General features: G+C 44.5%; 1 protein-coding gene across 7 annotated transcripts in view; it reads right to left on the minus strand.

Moving 5' to 3' along the window:
* The window catches only part of Brd4 (bromodomain containing 4), an 85840-nt gene that overhangs the window by 28033 nt on the left and 41628 nt on the right, over positions 1-16179 (minus strand). For 6 of the 7 annotated variants that reach the window (XR_013434190.1, XM_078037693.1, XM_078037692.1 and 3 more), the window contains 3 exons: positions 6747-7065; positions 2901-3038; positions 1458-1593 (listed from right to left, as the gene is read on the minus strand). Coding sequence is in view for 6 of the 7 variants with exons in the window: in XM_078037692.1 (XP_077893818.1) it covers positions 1458-1593; positions 2901-3038; positions 6747-7065 (593 nt within the window). In the remaining variant the exon portion in view is untranslated. Of the gene's footprint in view, positions 1-1457; positions 1594-2192; positions 2319-2900; positions 3039-6746; positions 7066-16179 lie in introns of those variants that run through there. The other variant, XM_078037696.1, reaches the window with a different exon arrangement.

Below are 16179 nucleotides of genomic sequence, written 5' to 3' on the forward strand. Positions count from 1 at the left end.
TTCCTGGCAGATGCCAGCAGCAACCACCTTCACTAAGGTTTCTGTAAACTGGCACAACCCCATCTCTTGGCATCATTGGGTTCAGTGGACAGTTGCTTGGCTTTTATTTGACTACCTCAGGCTGCATCCCTTCAGCTGTGTGGATGGACGGGAAAACTAGTCACACAGCATACCCAACCAGCTCCAAAAACAAGGGGTTATGACCAGAGCTCTAACATGAGCAAGTGGACCATGAAATCTGAACCTGGGAGTACGATCTGGATTTCCACATCCTTTGCATGCACACTGGTTGCTATGCAAAGGAATACAAATGCCAAATGCTCTGTAAAAGCAGCCTTCATCTCTAGGCTGTCTAGGCTCCCTGTGAAGAGCAAGGGAGAGGTTCTGTGGTTCTGTGAGTTTCCCAATTCTCCTTCCCCAGACACTGCATTTGGCCTTCTCCCCAAATTGGAACAGAGAGCAAGGAATAGACTCCTCATGTTAAGAAAAAGGAAGAGCCAAAAGGTGTTCAGCAAGACTGGTTTTCTTTGGTTACTTCAGGTACTGCAGGGGACTCAGCTGACCACTGTGCCACTTCAGAAGAGGATGGAAGACCAGGCTAAAGATTCCTCCTTAAGAAAAGCACAAGAAGGATACCCAGGACTGCCTCAAAAACGTTGTTCTTCTGCAGCACAGAGCCACAAAGGACACGATGAAGGAAGCAGTTAAGATATTTTCTTAGTCAAAAACATTTCTTTTGAATGGGTAGCTAACCTCTGGAAAACTGTGTCAATTGGGGTGTGTATGGGGGAAGACACGAAGGGACATGCAGAGATACACAAGAAGGGCAATAACTGACTTCAGATGACTAAGCATCAAAGACAGGCATGGCTGTGACACAAGTGCATTAGGGTAATTCAGATAACAAACCTCAAGACTTTAGGACAGAGACACTGGCTAAAACTGCTTTTGGATGAATTAAATAAAAAATAAGGGGATGGGGATGTGGCTCAAGTGGTAGTGCGCTCGCCTGGCATGTGTGTGGCCCGGGTTCGATCCTCAGCACCACATACAAACAAACATGTTGTGTCCGCCGAAAATTAAAAAAAAAAATTCTCTCTCTCAAAAAAATAAAATAAAATGGAAAGGTTAAAAACATCCATAGAACTAGCAAGATGAGAGTTCAAACACTGTCTAAGTGGTTGAAAAAGCTGTGCTGTCTTTTTGATCTAAGTAAATCAACCATCTTCTACAAGGCAGGGCCCAACAATGGCTACTTGGGGGAGGTCACAAGATCATGGGATCCTGTGGAGGAGATCCAGTACTGAAATTAACCTCACAGAGTTCAAAATAGCATCACTTTGGTGTATGCTGTCACCATCTACTTCCTCACAACCCCAAGTCCTCTATTAAACCTGAAAAAGGATCAAATACCAGGTAGAAACAAAGCCAATTTGTTTGCTTTTTCAGTACTTTACCTGCTTCTTTTCTCCCACGTCCTCTTCCTTTTGCCTGGACTATCATGATCTCAGTTTCTTCTGTGGGCAGTTCATTGATTTTTTGCAAGAAGAGCTTCTCCAGAGCTTCTGCCATTAAGACGATGTCATCTCCAGGCTGGATGAGGAGAGACACAGGTAGTGCTGGAAGCCCTCCCCTCCCCACCTCTATGGATGGGCCACCTAGGGCCACCCCTTACCCCAGTGCATAAAGCATTATATTCAGGCTCCTTCTCTGATCTGACCCCAAAGGGCCACAACAGTTATTATACTACCAGGTGTCCCTACAGGGGTGCTGAGCCTGCACTTGTTTACTGCAATTCCCTCTCTCATAGTTTAAATTCCGGCCTGAGAAACCATCCTAGTGCCTTAAGTATCTACCAAGTTCAGTCAATCCCTGACAGGGGCTCTCCTTGCTTTAGGGCCTCCTTGGACACAACTCCTTTATTTCACTAGAAATACTTGAATTACACAGGATTTCTTGCCATGAATACTTTAGCAGGGCTCCAAGAGTGCTCCCCAAAATACCCCCAAGGCAGCTTAGTGGGGTATAGACAAGGCCCATTTCACACAGTTTCATGGGTCCCCTCTATCACCTTGTCCAGACATGCTCTTCCCACTCAGCTCTAAACCATGGGCCTGGTTTGTACATGTCACTGCCACCTAAGTGAGGAGAGCTAAGACTTTACAAAACATGGTAAACTTCAAGAAACTCACCTACCCATCTCTTCTGGGCAATTTTACCCACTACACCAGCAGAGGTCAAAAGCTGAGTTCTGTATAGTGTCTCCCTCCAGAGTCGTTCTATGAAAGGGTTGGTTTTAATCACATCTGTGGTCTGAACTGTAAACAAATGATCTGGCTTCATGGCACAGCCGAGCCGAAAGGTTTGACTAGGGGGTTAGGAAGTGACCCTTGGGTCTACATGTAAGATCAATCAGGGGGACACTCAATTCTATGGCCAAGATTTATCAATGGTCATGTCCACAGTTCCAGGAGACTGTGACCTACAGAACTAGTAGGCTCTGTGGTCAGCCCCAATGTACCCTCTCATACATGGAGGTTTCTGTCTGCACACACCTCTGCATGACTACATTTGAATAGGCTTTCCCTGACAATTTATACCATCCCAGTGGACTGTCCTCCTCAAACCTCTCTACTAGACATGCAGAGGAACCAAATCCCAAGGGTACCGGAAGCACATGCTTCAGGCTCACAAGGACAGCTTAAGTGGCCAGTACCCTCCTCCCCACAAGTGAAACACACCCAGTCCCAGGCAAAACCACAGGTCTGTCGCCTCCACCTCCAACTGTCTCCTGCTGTCAAGACTCTAAGCCCAGCTCCCAGCATTCCTACCCTAAGGCTCCGGACAGGTCTCCCATCTCCTTCACCCAGAATAGCTGGGCACCCACCCCCACATCTCACCTTATTGTAGATGTAACAATTTGTAAACATTGTGTTGAAGTCCTGGATACATTCCTGAGCATTCCAGTAATAGTTGTTTTCCAAGCGTTTCTTTATTGTTCCCATATCCATAGGTGTTTTAATGATCTTATAGTAATCCTGGGGAGTGGAAAGAGCAAAGGCCAGTGTCATTTCAGCAGCCATGCTGGGATAGCCAGATGGTCTGTGGGGCTCACTCAGGTTATTCCACAGGTAAAGCAAAGAGAGTCAGAGCACATACTTTCCATGGTGTCAGTGAGTGACCTCAGAGGAACCCAAAAAAGTAAATCAGGGAAGGATTCCTAAATGCTGGGTGGCAATTTGGAAGGAAAATACGCAAGCTGCCAACTGCCTTGTCCTGAAACACATTTTTTATCAAAAATTCCCCCCCTTTTCTTCTCAATGTTAAATATTCACTCATTTTTAATAAATAATGGTGAAAGTACACACAGCCTTTAAAAAGAAGTTTTTTTTAGTAAAACAATCACAGCAGGGCCTCTTTTGTCCTCACCATTTGATATTTTAATCATCCAAAAAAATTGCAAATCCCCCTGACACCAGTGTTGGAGCCTCTCCCCTACAAATGCTCAGGAAGAACTATAAGGCACAAACCTCAACCTTTAGTCAAGTTCATGGCACTTCAACACATCCTTCACTAGCATGTAGTATACCACTATGGTTTCACTGGTATCCAAATTTGGGTATAGAATGAACCACAATGAAGTACTTTTAAGGAAAGCATCTAACAGACACAATCCTCAAACTTTGGATCTTGAAGGGTCCCAGAGAGCAGATATGTATGTTCTAAGGTCTTTGAAATCAAACTGTGTACTACTATCCTCACAGCTTTTCTCTGTATCTAAACTATTCTAAATCCAAGAGCTTATTTTCAAAAACATACAAGGAAACTGAAGATAGATCAAATAGTGCTAGGTTTCCAAGAAGAAGAAACACAAAGGACCAGGCAGGAGGCTCAATTAAGTGTTGGCCTAACTCTGACCTCTTGTCCAGACCCATTGAGAACTACATTCTTTGAGGTCATCTCCCAAGTCAAGATGAAGATTCCCAAAATTAAGCTACATTTTGGTAGTTTATCAAGTATAATGGGTCAGCTAGGGGTAGAAAAGCTGTTGCAGAAGAGAGAGCAAAACTACGATCAGTGAGTACCAGATCCTGCTGATATTGATAGTGGGCAGAAGGGTTTTAAGTTACTCTGAAATCACTTCAATGTAAGGGCTACATATGCACACACCAGGCACCCTAGGGAGAAGAAGACCTAGTTCAAGAAAGGAACTCAAGGCTAAATTACTACACTAGATATACTATGCTCTCGTTGCCTTTCCCAAGAGAACCACGCTCAAATACCCCAGACCCAAAGGATATCTAGATTTTATTCTTGATCAAAGGTTTCTAAGATAGTATTCAGTGTTTTCATTGGCCACAGTATATCAAGTGGCTTAGAGGCAAAGAGCATAATGGTAGAGGGTAGACTAGGAGGGAGCTGGGATAGAGGCAAAGGCAGTATGTTTAGGACATGATAAATAAAAGGCCAAAATGCAGGTGAAGATCAGGAAAAACATTGGAAAACAGAAAAAGAAATGTGGCTCTATTAACAGCTCTTGCTTGATAAAGAAGGAGCTTTTCGGGCTGGGATTGTGGCTCAGTGGTAGAGCGCTTGCCTAGCATGTGTGAGGTCCTGAGTTTGATCCTCAGCATCACATAAAAACAAATAAATAAAATAAAAAAGATATTGTGTCCAACTTAAAAAAAAAAAAAGCTTTCTATGTGAGACTGCTCAGGTGGCTAGACAGGTAGTCTACCAGGAGCAGTGAGATGATGGCCACCCTTGGGAGTCAGTCTCCATTTCACACAAACTGACCCCTTGGTCTCATCAACCATACTTCCCACCCAACTATTCCACTGGCCAGTGCTATTCCCTCAACCTTACCTGAGACGCTGCCTTCTCAGAGATCTCAAGTTCCTTAAATTCCCCTTTCCTTGGTCTTTGCCCTCTCAACCCTCCAGGCCTTTGTTTCCCATTCATGCAGTCTTCCTATAACAAACTGATCCTTCCATTACTCTGGTTCTGACACATTTCCCTTCAAAGCCAAGTTTCTTGAAATGGATGCTTTTATCCTCACCTTCTCAATCCCACCATAACAAATCTAATTTCTATTTCTGTGTTGCATTTTTCTAAGGTCACCAATGCCTTCTAAAAGGCCAACAAGGCAGTCAGATTTGAATCCTCATGTCTGATTTCCCTGTAGTCTCTGATACAGAAATTTGGGGGAACTGTTGTCTGCTGGAGATTCTCTCACCTTTGTGCAGGCCTCCTACTACCCACCCCTGTCCTCCTCTCTCCATAAAATCCTTAGAGGCCCTAGGTTGCCCTGGATTCCTTTCTGTAGCGGGTTCTTTGCAATTGCTTTAGAATGTCACCCTCAACTGTGGACCTTGCATAGTCCAGTCATACCCATGCAGCAAACAACCCCAGCCAGGTGCCTCTGTTCCTTGTCTTGGTCAATGGTACACATGGTACCCCTTTGCCTTTACCCCTTTCCTGAGCCAGTTCATTACCCAAATCTGCAGCACCCCCTCTCCAGCCTCCTCTTTCCTGGGGTGTTTATGATGCATATTTAGTGGACAGGTTGCACTGGATAGTTGTCACAGACATAAGATTTCCAAACCAGGAAGGTATCCCTCCTTCTACAATCTAGATGCCTGGTGGAAGCTAAGTCTGCTCCTCCACATAAGCAGTTCTAGCACTCATAAACTCAACTTGGGTCAGTGGTTACTGCCACCTAATTCACTCACCAAGTTATATAAGACTTAGCATATTAACAGAGGACAATTTAGAAATAAGTCCTTGATGTTTTTGAAGGTAAGAAAAAAATTAAAACATTTATTAACCTTAGGTCCCCTGAGGTTCGGTCACGAGACAAGTTATGATTACAGAGCAGCAGATGTGGACAAATTAAACAAAGCTCTCCAGTGGGGCTGGAGATATAGCTCAGTTGGTGGAGACACTGTAGCCACCAAAAGGGAGATGGGCAAAGTTGCTTTCCAAGGGACCTGGCCTATTTCTCTCCCCTAGGGTCACCTCCATGTACTTGCTCCCTGGGAAATAACCTGAAGCTTTTCCCCAGCCTTCATTAAGTGACAGTAACAATGATGCTAGCTTCTGCTGCAGCATGAAACCAGTTCTACAGCAAAGTCTGACCTTGCCTCTTCTACTGAACAAGCAAACCATAGCTGAAAAGGGAAGGAGACAAGGACTACCATGTGCTCTGATTTCAGCTCACCATGAAACTGGACAGAAACTTGTAAGCAGTCTTTCCTGTTTGAGAGAGGAGAGAGTTGAGAGCAGTTGAGGAAAGATGGGTACATCTTTACTCAACTGCTCTCAACTCTCTCCAGGGTCCAGTAGCTAAGAAACCAGTTACTTTGTTCTTTCTCTTTTCCCTCATTTGTTTTCTTCTTTTGTTACTGGGGACTGAATCCAGGAGCATTCTACTTCTGAACTACGTATTTGGTGGACAGAGCCTAGCCCTTTTATTTTAAGACAGGGCCTTGCTAAGTTACCCATGTTCATTTTGAACTTGTGATCCTCTTGCCTCCACCTCCTAAGTAGCTGGGATTACAAGCATGTGCCACCACAAGCCTGGCTTCTCCTTCCCCCATTAAACCACACACTCAAAGGCCCCACAGGTGCTGGTATTCAGAGCTTTCACCATGGCTCCAAACCCATCTGTCTCTTCCCTTGGAATGTGTCTTTACCTGGAGACACACAGAAGGGGAACAATCTTGAACCCTGCCCAAATTACTCACAGGGAGGTTTAGCTTGACCGCATCCACAGGCTGTTGGAAAGGCCATGCAAACTGGTGTTTCCATAGTGTCTTGAGCACCACTCTGAGCAGATATTGCAGTTGGTTGGTCTGCCTCTTGGGCTTGTTGGGATTTGAGGTCTCCGGAGGTGGGGGATTGGTGCTGGCTGCGTTGGCTGGCTGGGGTTGGGCCTGGGCCTGCGTTGTAGACATTTGGGAGGTTTCTAGTCCATCCCCCATTACTGGCAGATTTCTCAATCTTGTCCCAGGGCCACTCTCCGCAGACATGCTAGTGATCCCATCACATTCTTCACCAGGCACTCTACAAGGGAAGAGAAAAGTTCCATCAGAGACAAGGCAGTAACATGTTCTCCTGTGTGGGGCCTCTAAGAACTGAGTTACTCTGACAGTGATTGGCCAGGTCATACCTCCATGCCCCAACTAAAAGGGCTACAATGTCTGTTCTCCAAGATTTGCCATACATCAGGGATGAAAAAGAGAGAACCAACAAACAGTGAGGGGCAAAGCACAGAGGTGGGAGCTAACCAGAAGTCAAGGGTGGTGGGGGGCAGCACTGGACACTACAGAGTTTACAGGGGAGGAGGTACAATAAAGCTGTTCCACAAATCTATATGTCCTTATTTCCATCTTCAGGAGTTCAGAGAATGCTGAAGGAAGATTTGCAAGGCCCCCAATTTGGCATTTACATTCAAATTCTTATTTATATTAGATGCTTACAAAGCACTGAAAAAGTCAGTAATTCCATGTGGTGAACCAAGGCCAGGCAGGGAAAAGCAGGCTGGATGGCCCACACAGTCCACTGTTGAATGCTCTGGGCATAGTCTCACACTTACTAAGAACATTTCTTGGCAACTTAAATTTTTATGTTTGCTCATGAGGAAAAAAAAATCCCACAAAAAAGTTACTGCTGATTAGAATTTAACAAACAAAAATCTCCAGCAACTTGGGAGGTGGAAGTAAAGAGGTTCCAAGTTTGAGAAAACTTCAGAAACTTAACAAGACCTTGTCGCAAATAAAAATGAATGGGAATACAGCTCAGCACACAAGAGCCCCTGCATTCCATTCCCCAATGGGGTTGAGGGGATCCATATTCCACTTAGCACTTTATCAACCAAAAAGAAAGGGCACCTCTCATGACAAAACCTTGCTTGGCTGTCAGTGCTCATGAGTGCCACCCTGTTCCTTTCCCTGAACAACTCCTGCTGAAGGTCACACCAACTCTACAAACCACACTGCAAGAATCCTTGCAAAGGCGAGTTCTTGCAACTGTCCATATATTCCAATGTCACAAACGCCAAGATGTACATACAACGACCAGTTGGGGATATACGAATTTTTATTGCAAACTGCCCTTCAGAAACATAGCAATCCACCCTTTACTCACAGTGCCAGGAGTTCTCATGATGGCTATTAATGAGAAGAAACATTTGCTTAAATGTGCAGGCCATTTGCATTCTTTCTGTGTCTTGTATGACACTTTTTCTACTGGCAAGAAAGAAGTATGACCAGCTTTAAACTCAGGCTCAACAGTAAGAAAAATAATAAACTGGGGGCTGCCTGCATCTAATATGCATATCTAGGAATGAACCTGGCAGTTCAGCAGGGGTAAGAAAACCTTTCTGATTCAGGAATCAGTTGAGGCTTTCAGGAACACAGGTAGGCAGAGGGATAAGAAAAGGCAGGTAAAGCTAGCTGGCGGTCATGGCTTTCATTCTGGTACATTCTGGAATAAACTTTATCAAGAAGCAGTTTATGCCTAGGCCTTCTAGATGTTGATCAAATACTTTATAATTCAATTCAAGTGTAATTTAAACCAAGGCTCCCAGAACCCTTTTGTAAACACAGTTCTGACAAATTAACATATTTTAAAACCACCAAGGGACAGCTTGCTACATAAAGCAACCCTGTAGTCTGTCGTTGGATGAGAAGAGGGGACTTCCTGGCTTGTGGAAGGCAGACTAAGAGCCATGCACATAGGTTCTGGCCACTGAGAACCCCCACCCTGACTCCACAGGTCCAAGGTCCTGGATGAAGAGTAGTTCTAAGAGTTCACAAGGAGTTGGGAAAATGGACATCTTCAGGAAGACAGCTTCTTCCTTCCATGGTACTCTGACTGCAAGTTCAGCTATCATCTGATTAAAGAATACATGGAGAAAGCACATTTCTGAGAGGCTGCACAGGGAAAGGATAGGACGGGAGCAGCCTAGGGCTATCTCTAGAAGTCTCTGAAGGGGGCAGGATGCAAATGCAACTCACAAATTCACAAATGATTGGTAGTGATGAGCACATTTGTACTACGGATTGTTCAGACTCATCTGAGCACTGAATTCATGTTTAAGAGGAAGGATGTTCTTCCCTCTCCTTTACACCCTGTAAAAGATTTTTAAATGCTGGTGCTAGGGTTGCAGCTCAGTGGTAGAGCACTCATCTAGCAAGTGTGAGGCCTTGGGTTTGATCCTCAATGATACCCCAATCCCACAAAAAGCAAGAGTGGGGATGTGAATCATCTAAAACAAACAAAACTCAGAATGGGGTTGTGGCTCAGAGGTAGAGAGCTTGCCTAGCATGCATGAGGCACTGAGTTCAATCCTCAGCACCACATACAAAAAAATAAAATAAAGATATTATGTCTACCTATAACTAAAAAATAAATATTAAAAAAAATACCCTTAAAAAAATAAATAAGGGGCTGGGATTGTGGCTCAGCGATAGGGCGCTCGCCTTGCATGTGCAAGACCCTGGGTAAGATCCTCATATACAAAAATAAACAAGTGAAATAAAGGTGATGTGTCCAACTACAACTAAAAAATAAACAAATAAATAAAAAATCTTTAACTCACAGGAAAAGGATAATACCTAGGAGAGAACTCCCTTTGGCAATTGAATGGAGACATCTAAGGAGAGGAAGGAAGGACATGATGTAGCAGCCCTTTGTGTGTATGTGTGTGGTATTGTGAAGAGAGCAGTGAGTTATGAGTTTAGGGACAAGATGGGGCATTTCCCAAAAGCAACTTTCTTGAAGGCAGGCCTTGTGAAACATTGCATTAATCTAATAAGCACCCAGCAAGCATCACACCCTAAGGTGGTTTCTCCCTTCCTTTCCCTTTTGATGCTGTGGATTGAACTCATGTCCTTAAGCATGCCAAGCACATGCTAGACTAATCCTTGCCAGATCTCACCAAATTGTTTAGCAAAGGCAGATGTCTAACTTGGTAGGCATGCCTCAGGTGCTAGAGACACCTCCTCATCTCATCAGGGTTGCTTCTGGTGACAAGTCCAGCCTAAAGCAACTGCCATGAAGACCCAGAAGTGCCTGTAATATGAATCAAGGCAATAGTAGCTGTCAGGCTGTTAATGGGAAGGAGGTGCATGAGGGCCTGACAGCTCAGGCCAAGTTGGAAGCCTGGAAAAGACAGAGGGGGCCCTGCAGGCCTAAGTGAAGACACCTCCAATTAAAGAAAGGAAGTAGTTACTCTCAGATGCAGGGAGAGGGAGCACTCAAAAACTATGAGCAGGAATATGAACTGTGAAAAGTGCTTGCTCAAAGGAGAAAGAGTACAGAGGGATGAGAGACCTAGGATCTGGGCCAAATCACACAAGAGCATGGCAGGTGTGTGTGTGTGTGTGTGTGTGTGTGTGTGTGTGTGTGTGTGTGTGTGTGTGTCTTCAAACATATCACTGCTGACTAGAGGGTATAGCAGGTGGGTCAGGCAGTTGGAGGAAGGCAGCACCCTAGAAGCTGCATCCACTTGTGTGAAGCCTTGCAGAAAGGATATGCTTTAATTCCTGAGGAGACAAGAAATAGACTTTACCAAGCCTTTAGGTTTAGTAATGAAGGGCAGGACCTCATTCTCAGGGGAGCAGCATTAGAGGAGACAAGTTACTAGGATTTAAGGATGCTTGGTGTTCGACATAAAAGGACTCACATGCGGTAGGACCAACATGTCCAAAGAAACAAGGGTTGAGTTCAATGTAGTCCTGTCAGGGGGGAAGCTTCAGTGCACTAGAGAAGCCTGGAATGAGAAAGGGAGGGTGCAGGGAGTAAGGCTTAAAGAATGCTGTCTAGTTGGTTGCCAGGATCAGATTTCTCCTAGAAAGCAGCCCAGGAAAAAACACAGATGATGCTATACACTCAGCACATGCCAGGTGAGTTGCAGCAAGTGTGTGTGTATGTGTGTGTGTGTTGGGGGGGTGGGGGCACACCCAGGAGAAGCTCCAATCCCAGGGCAGAGCAGCAGACAGGCATTAAGAATACAAGTCACCAGGAGGTGCAACCACACTCATTCCACCAAGAGGAAGGAGCCCCATAAATTTTCCATTAAGTAATGACATTCTGGAAATCGCCAAATAATGTCCCTGAGGCAAGCTGAATGCCAAGGTAACTGAAGCTTCTAGGCTGGGCTATGCTTCCTCTTTTTTCAAAGAGGCTCATAACAAAGCCAAGGAACAGGACTCATGTGCTCTGGGTCTGTGACTAGTATTCTTAAATTTTACTTCAGGCACAGACAGGCCAAAGAAGTTGAATTTTCTGTATATTAGATAGAGATTTTTCTGCAGAAAGCTTGGTACCCCTGGGAGGGGTACCAGGAATTGTTCAGGGACCCTCAACCACTGAGCCACATTCCCCAGTCCTATTTTGTATTTCATTTAGAGACAAGGTCTCACTGAGTTGCTTAGTGCCTCACTTTTGCTGAGGCTAGCTTTGAACTCACGATCCTGCTGCCTCAGCTCTCGAGCTGCTGGAATTACAGACGTGAGCCACCATCATCCAAGCTTCTTTCTTACACATCACCTCATCATGGTGCTTTTACACTATAAAAGTCAAAAATACCATTCCTAGCCCACAGCTCATATTTGATAACCAGTAACACTTAAATCGTCACAATTCTTGACTCTGATTCTGTCCTATTCCCACTTAACAGATAAGAAGTAACTTATTCAGGATGTGTAAAGACCAGATCTGAGCAAGGAAGATGGCCTAGAACATGGCATCCGATTGTGCACAATTTAAATTGCCTTTGAACCAAGGAAATGCCAATGAGTAAGCTGAACACAACCCCAGAGGGTCTAAGAGATCCTCTGGACAGGTTGGTAATCATCCTTAACTAACATGACAATTAGGCACAGGATCCCCCCCCCTTCTCTCTCTCACACACACAATGCCTGAGGTCAATCCCACAAGGAAAGAACTGAAAGTTGTCGATGAAAAGTGAAAATATGACATGATCAACAGATTAGGACAGACCTGGAGCCCCAAATACCTAAAAAGTTTCTCTTAGGAGGCTCTGGACAACCAGTGAAGGGTGACATGTGTGCTCTCCCTGCAGACCATCAGGTAATGATAACTTGAGTCAGAGTATCACCATGAGATACCCAGTACTACTGTTCTGTACCCATTCTACAACAGATCTGGGTAGCACCCATACTTTAATAAGCCATAGTCTGACTCATCATGATGTTCCTAAGCCCAGATAACTTACATTTTGTGGCTCACCCTTCCTGTACATAACCACAGGATAGTAAACTACTTGTGAACTTCAAGAATCACTCCTACTGCCATGACAAGGAACAGGAGGAAAGTTAACCAGAACTTCTAGTTTGTTACAGACCAAGGAAGAGGCCAAGTGAAAAGTTCTACACAGAGCCAGAAAACTTTTCTAAGGTACACAGCTAATTAGGTAAACTTCCTGGGATAAATTCTTCCCATTGTGAAGTGGTCATGTTCCAAACAACACAGCCACTGTTCCTATCACCTTTAGGCCTTTCATTTGCTATCCCAACTAGGAGCACACACACAGGCAGGCAACAACCCTGACCCAGATCAGGGGTTTCCCTGATCTCCATCTAACAGTTTCCTGTCAGTCCTTGAGCACCTAGGCCTACTTTGACTTCACTCTTGCCTTCCTAGCACACAGCAGGTGGGCCCTACAGCAACCATAACCAGTTGTCACTCTGGGGCCTCCAGTTCAACATCTCAATGCTCTAGGAAAGGAAAAGAGCTCTTATGTGAACAATGTGGTTAGCGGCCAGACACAAGTCACTCAGCCAAAGTGTCCCATTCGAGCTAAGTGGCAGGCCTGGGGACTCAGAAGTCAACATGATACTCTCCTGAGTGATTAAGTAATACTTGGGAGAATATCATAAAGCAGGACTGCTCTGGTCTTGGACAGGGAGGATACTTGACCTTTGCTGACCTGGAGGGACAAGATGACACCAGTGAAGAATGGCCAGAATGGGACTGGAAGGGGGAGGGACAGAACATGTGCTCCTGGTGAGTGAGGGAGGCAGGGATAGGACTCCCAATCTATGCAATATAGTAACAGCACAGGTACCAGTCTATGCAAGAGGGACAACCAGCACATGTGAGAAGATGGATGGAGGGCAGGCAGGATTCTTTTGACAATCAGACATTGTTTTCAACCAAACTTTCCCATCTAAAGGATTTAAAACAAACAAAAAAGCTGCTCCCTTCCCACTCTCATTCTGACCTGTGGCCAAGAGACAGGAATTGCCATTTACTGTTAGGAGTTAGCTAAAGGTCAAGTGGCAGTAAGAGAATTTCATCTTATTGTTTCCAATCCTAAAAAGGATGCATGATCCAACTGGATTCCTACTTCTGGAATTATACCCCAAAGAAATCTTTCAAAGCGTGTTCCCAGTTTAAAAGAATAAGAAGAAAAAGATGAAGTAAAGGTATATGCTGTCATAGTTGGAGCCAAGGTGCCCCAGCATGACACGATAAACCCCACGAGGCACTACAGGATTGACACATGCAATTACAATTTCACAATTAGATTGCACTATATCCTTTTGACAATCCTTTAACTTGCAAAGATTGGTGTTTAGAAGTTGCTGTAAAATGTAGCAAACCATATAAAAATCAATGTGAAAGAAAATGCAGGCAGTGGTATCTAAGCTGGTTCTAAAGCTGATAAGCTGTGTTGTACAGTGCCCAATAAGTGCTCATCTCTCTTTAGGAGTTAGCTATGGTTTATGGAAGGATAAAGTTAAAAATATTTAGCTCTTCAATTTACATGTTTCATTTTTTCAACAACTACACAGTTTAGTTACTGGGAACATTAGTACTTATTTCCCCAACTTACAGACTTCTGATTAAACATGTCTCCTTTTCAAGGATTTCTTTGCTACTATCATCTCAGCTCTCATTTATGTGATTTCAGAATACTTACAAATAGTATTTAACAAAGCATCACTGTAATGATGTTTTCCAGCTTTCTGCAGAAGCTATCTGATTTCCTTTGGTAGTCTTAACCTTGTTTATATTCTAGCTAATAGTCTAAACAAATTAGAAATCTGTAGATACAGAAACTTTTATTTCAAATAAATCCGAATATATTCTGCAATGACAGTGTTCCTACTTGTAAAGTAAGTGGCAGTGAGCCTCTCCACTGGTTCCTCAGTCAAGTGGAACTTGCCTACCCCATCGTAACCACCACCAAAGGCTCCTGTCCTTTGATTAGGCTTTTAGGAACTCTAGATGGGTGTTCTGAGGAGCAGCAAGGGAAGAAGAGAGAAACAGTTTTCTGGGACTTGGCAAGCCAGAGAGGAAGAAAGACCAGCTATAACTGATTTCTGAAGATTCAGTTTCCAGTTCCATCCACTGCAAGAGGCTGAGTAATCCAAGAAGGCTGTGACCAGCTACAACTTGGTACCTGTATCTCTACCTGAAGTTCTGGTCTTGGGGTCCCCTTTTCAACTCTGTCCTGTCTATTCAGACTCTCCTTTTTCCTAAAGTGTTAGTGCATAGGTAGCAAGATGACAGGGAAGGGAGGAGCAGTTTTAAGGACAAATGTTAGCTAACTGAAAGCTTTATGGATCCTTCCATAAAATAACCAGTAACTATACTTTCAGCAGAGCTTTACACAAGCCACCATCAAATGCATCCCTACTAGGGCCTAGGAAAGTTTGCCAGAAGGTACTTGCCACTTCCTAGGCTAATGCTCTGTACTGAACACTTGATTTGCATCAGCTGAATCCTCACAGCAATAATACAGCACACAGTAGCACCATCTTCATCATTATATCCATAGCAACACAGAAGCTATTGTGGGTGGTGGCTTGGTTGTCTGAAGATCACCTGGAGCAGCATGTATTCAAGTGTGCTCTGCTCCACAGCTGTCTTCAAACCAAGCACAAGAACAATAACCACAAGGAAGATTGGGGGGGGGGGGCACGGCCAGGGACTGCACCAATCAGCACCACACTTCATGTATCCATCAGTGAGTCTACCCTTACTAAAAAGGTAGGTATCTGAATGCCAGGAAGCCCATGAGCTGGACTCAAGTTGAATTCTGGAGCCAGGAGCCAGGCCTGGGCTGGATACAGTCCAGCCAACCAAAATTCCAGGCTCTTTTCTTTAGAAAGCACAATTTCTAAAGAATTTCACACCCCCCCAAAACAAATCAGAGCTGAAACAACTGTCCCAGCACCTGGCCATATATAATGAGATTCAGTCCACATCACGGGTGACATTGAAGCACAATTCTCCACTGAAGGATAAAAATAAGAATAAACTGGGAAGGATAAGGAGAATGAAGACCAAATTTTCATTAATGCTTCTCAAGCAGAAGAAATCTGAGGGGATACAGCTTGAACTTGTTTTGTGCTGACTAGTGCTAGTGGACTCAGCCTATACTGAAAATACAAGTTCATAAAAAATTTTAACTTTCAGGCAGAGGTGGGTTACCTCCTCACTGCTCCCAAGGCTCTTGTCTAAACAGTCATTTGGGGGAAATTAAAGATTCTACCCAGGGACAAAGAGAAGGGGGTTGGGGGAATCCTAACATGCGTAAAAAACTGCTAATATCTCAGTATTAATCAATCTGTGGAGTATCTTAGCCTACCCTAGAAACATCTTTGCTGAAATGCTGGTTTCACAACATTGAGTATCAGAAGGCCTGTTCCCTTCCTGTTCTTAACACAGTGGCTACTTCACATTCATGATGACGGCACTATATAATTGTGCAATCTGTGTCAGTGGGGAAGCACAAACAGGATTACTTTTCCATCTGACTGGCTCAGGCAGCTGGTGAGAACAGTGCTCATGTCATCAGCCAGACTGCACTGCCTGGAGCTGGGCCAGTGGCCGTGTGCCGAGGCAGCTCTTAAGACTTAATCCTCCTTCACGCAGCTTGTACACACCCTGCCCCCTGTTTCTTGGACCAGCCAAGTGGGGCCCCATTACCTCAGACTCTGCAGCTTGCCTTGACCCAGACGAGCCAAAGGCAGAGAGATAAGCCAGCCTTCCTACTAGGAGAATGTGGAACACTCTCAACCTCTGTTCCCTACTGAAGGGGACAGCTGAGCCCTGCCAACCAGAATTCCAGTCCCTTTCCTTTAGAAAGCAAGCAGCAGGCCAGTTACATCAGGAACACCGAGAATGCTGTATTTTCCC

Source organism: Ictidomys tridecemlineatus, chromosome 2, assembly GCF_052094955.1.
Source record: "Ictidomys tridecemlineatus isolate mIctTri1 chromosome 2, mIctTri1.hap1, whole genome shotgun sequence".
Classification (NCBI taxonomy): domain Eukaryota; kingdom Metazoa; phylum Chordata; class Mammalia; order Rodentia; family Sciuridae; genus Ictidomys; species Ictidomys tridecemlineatus.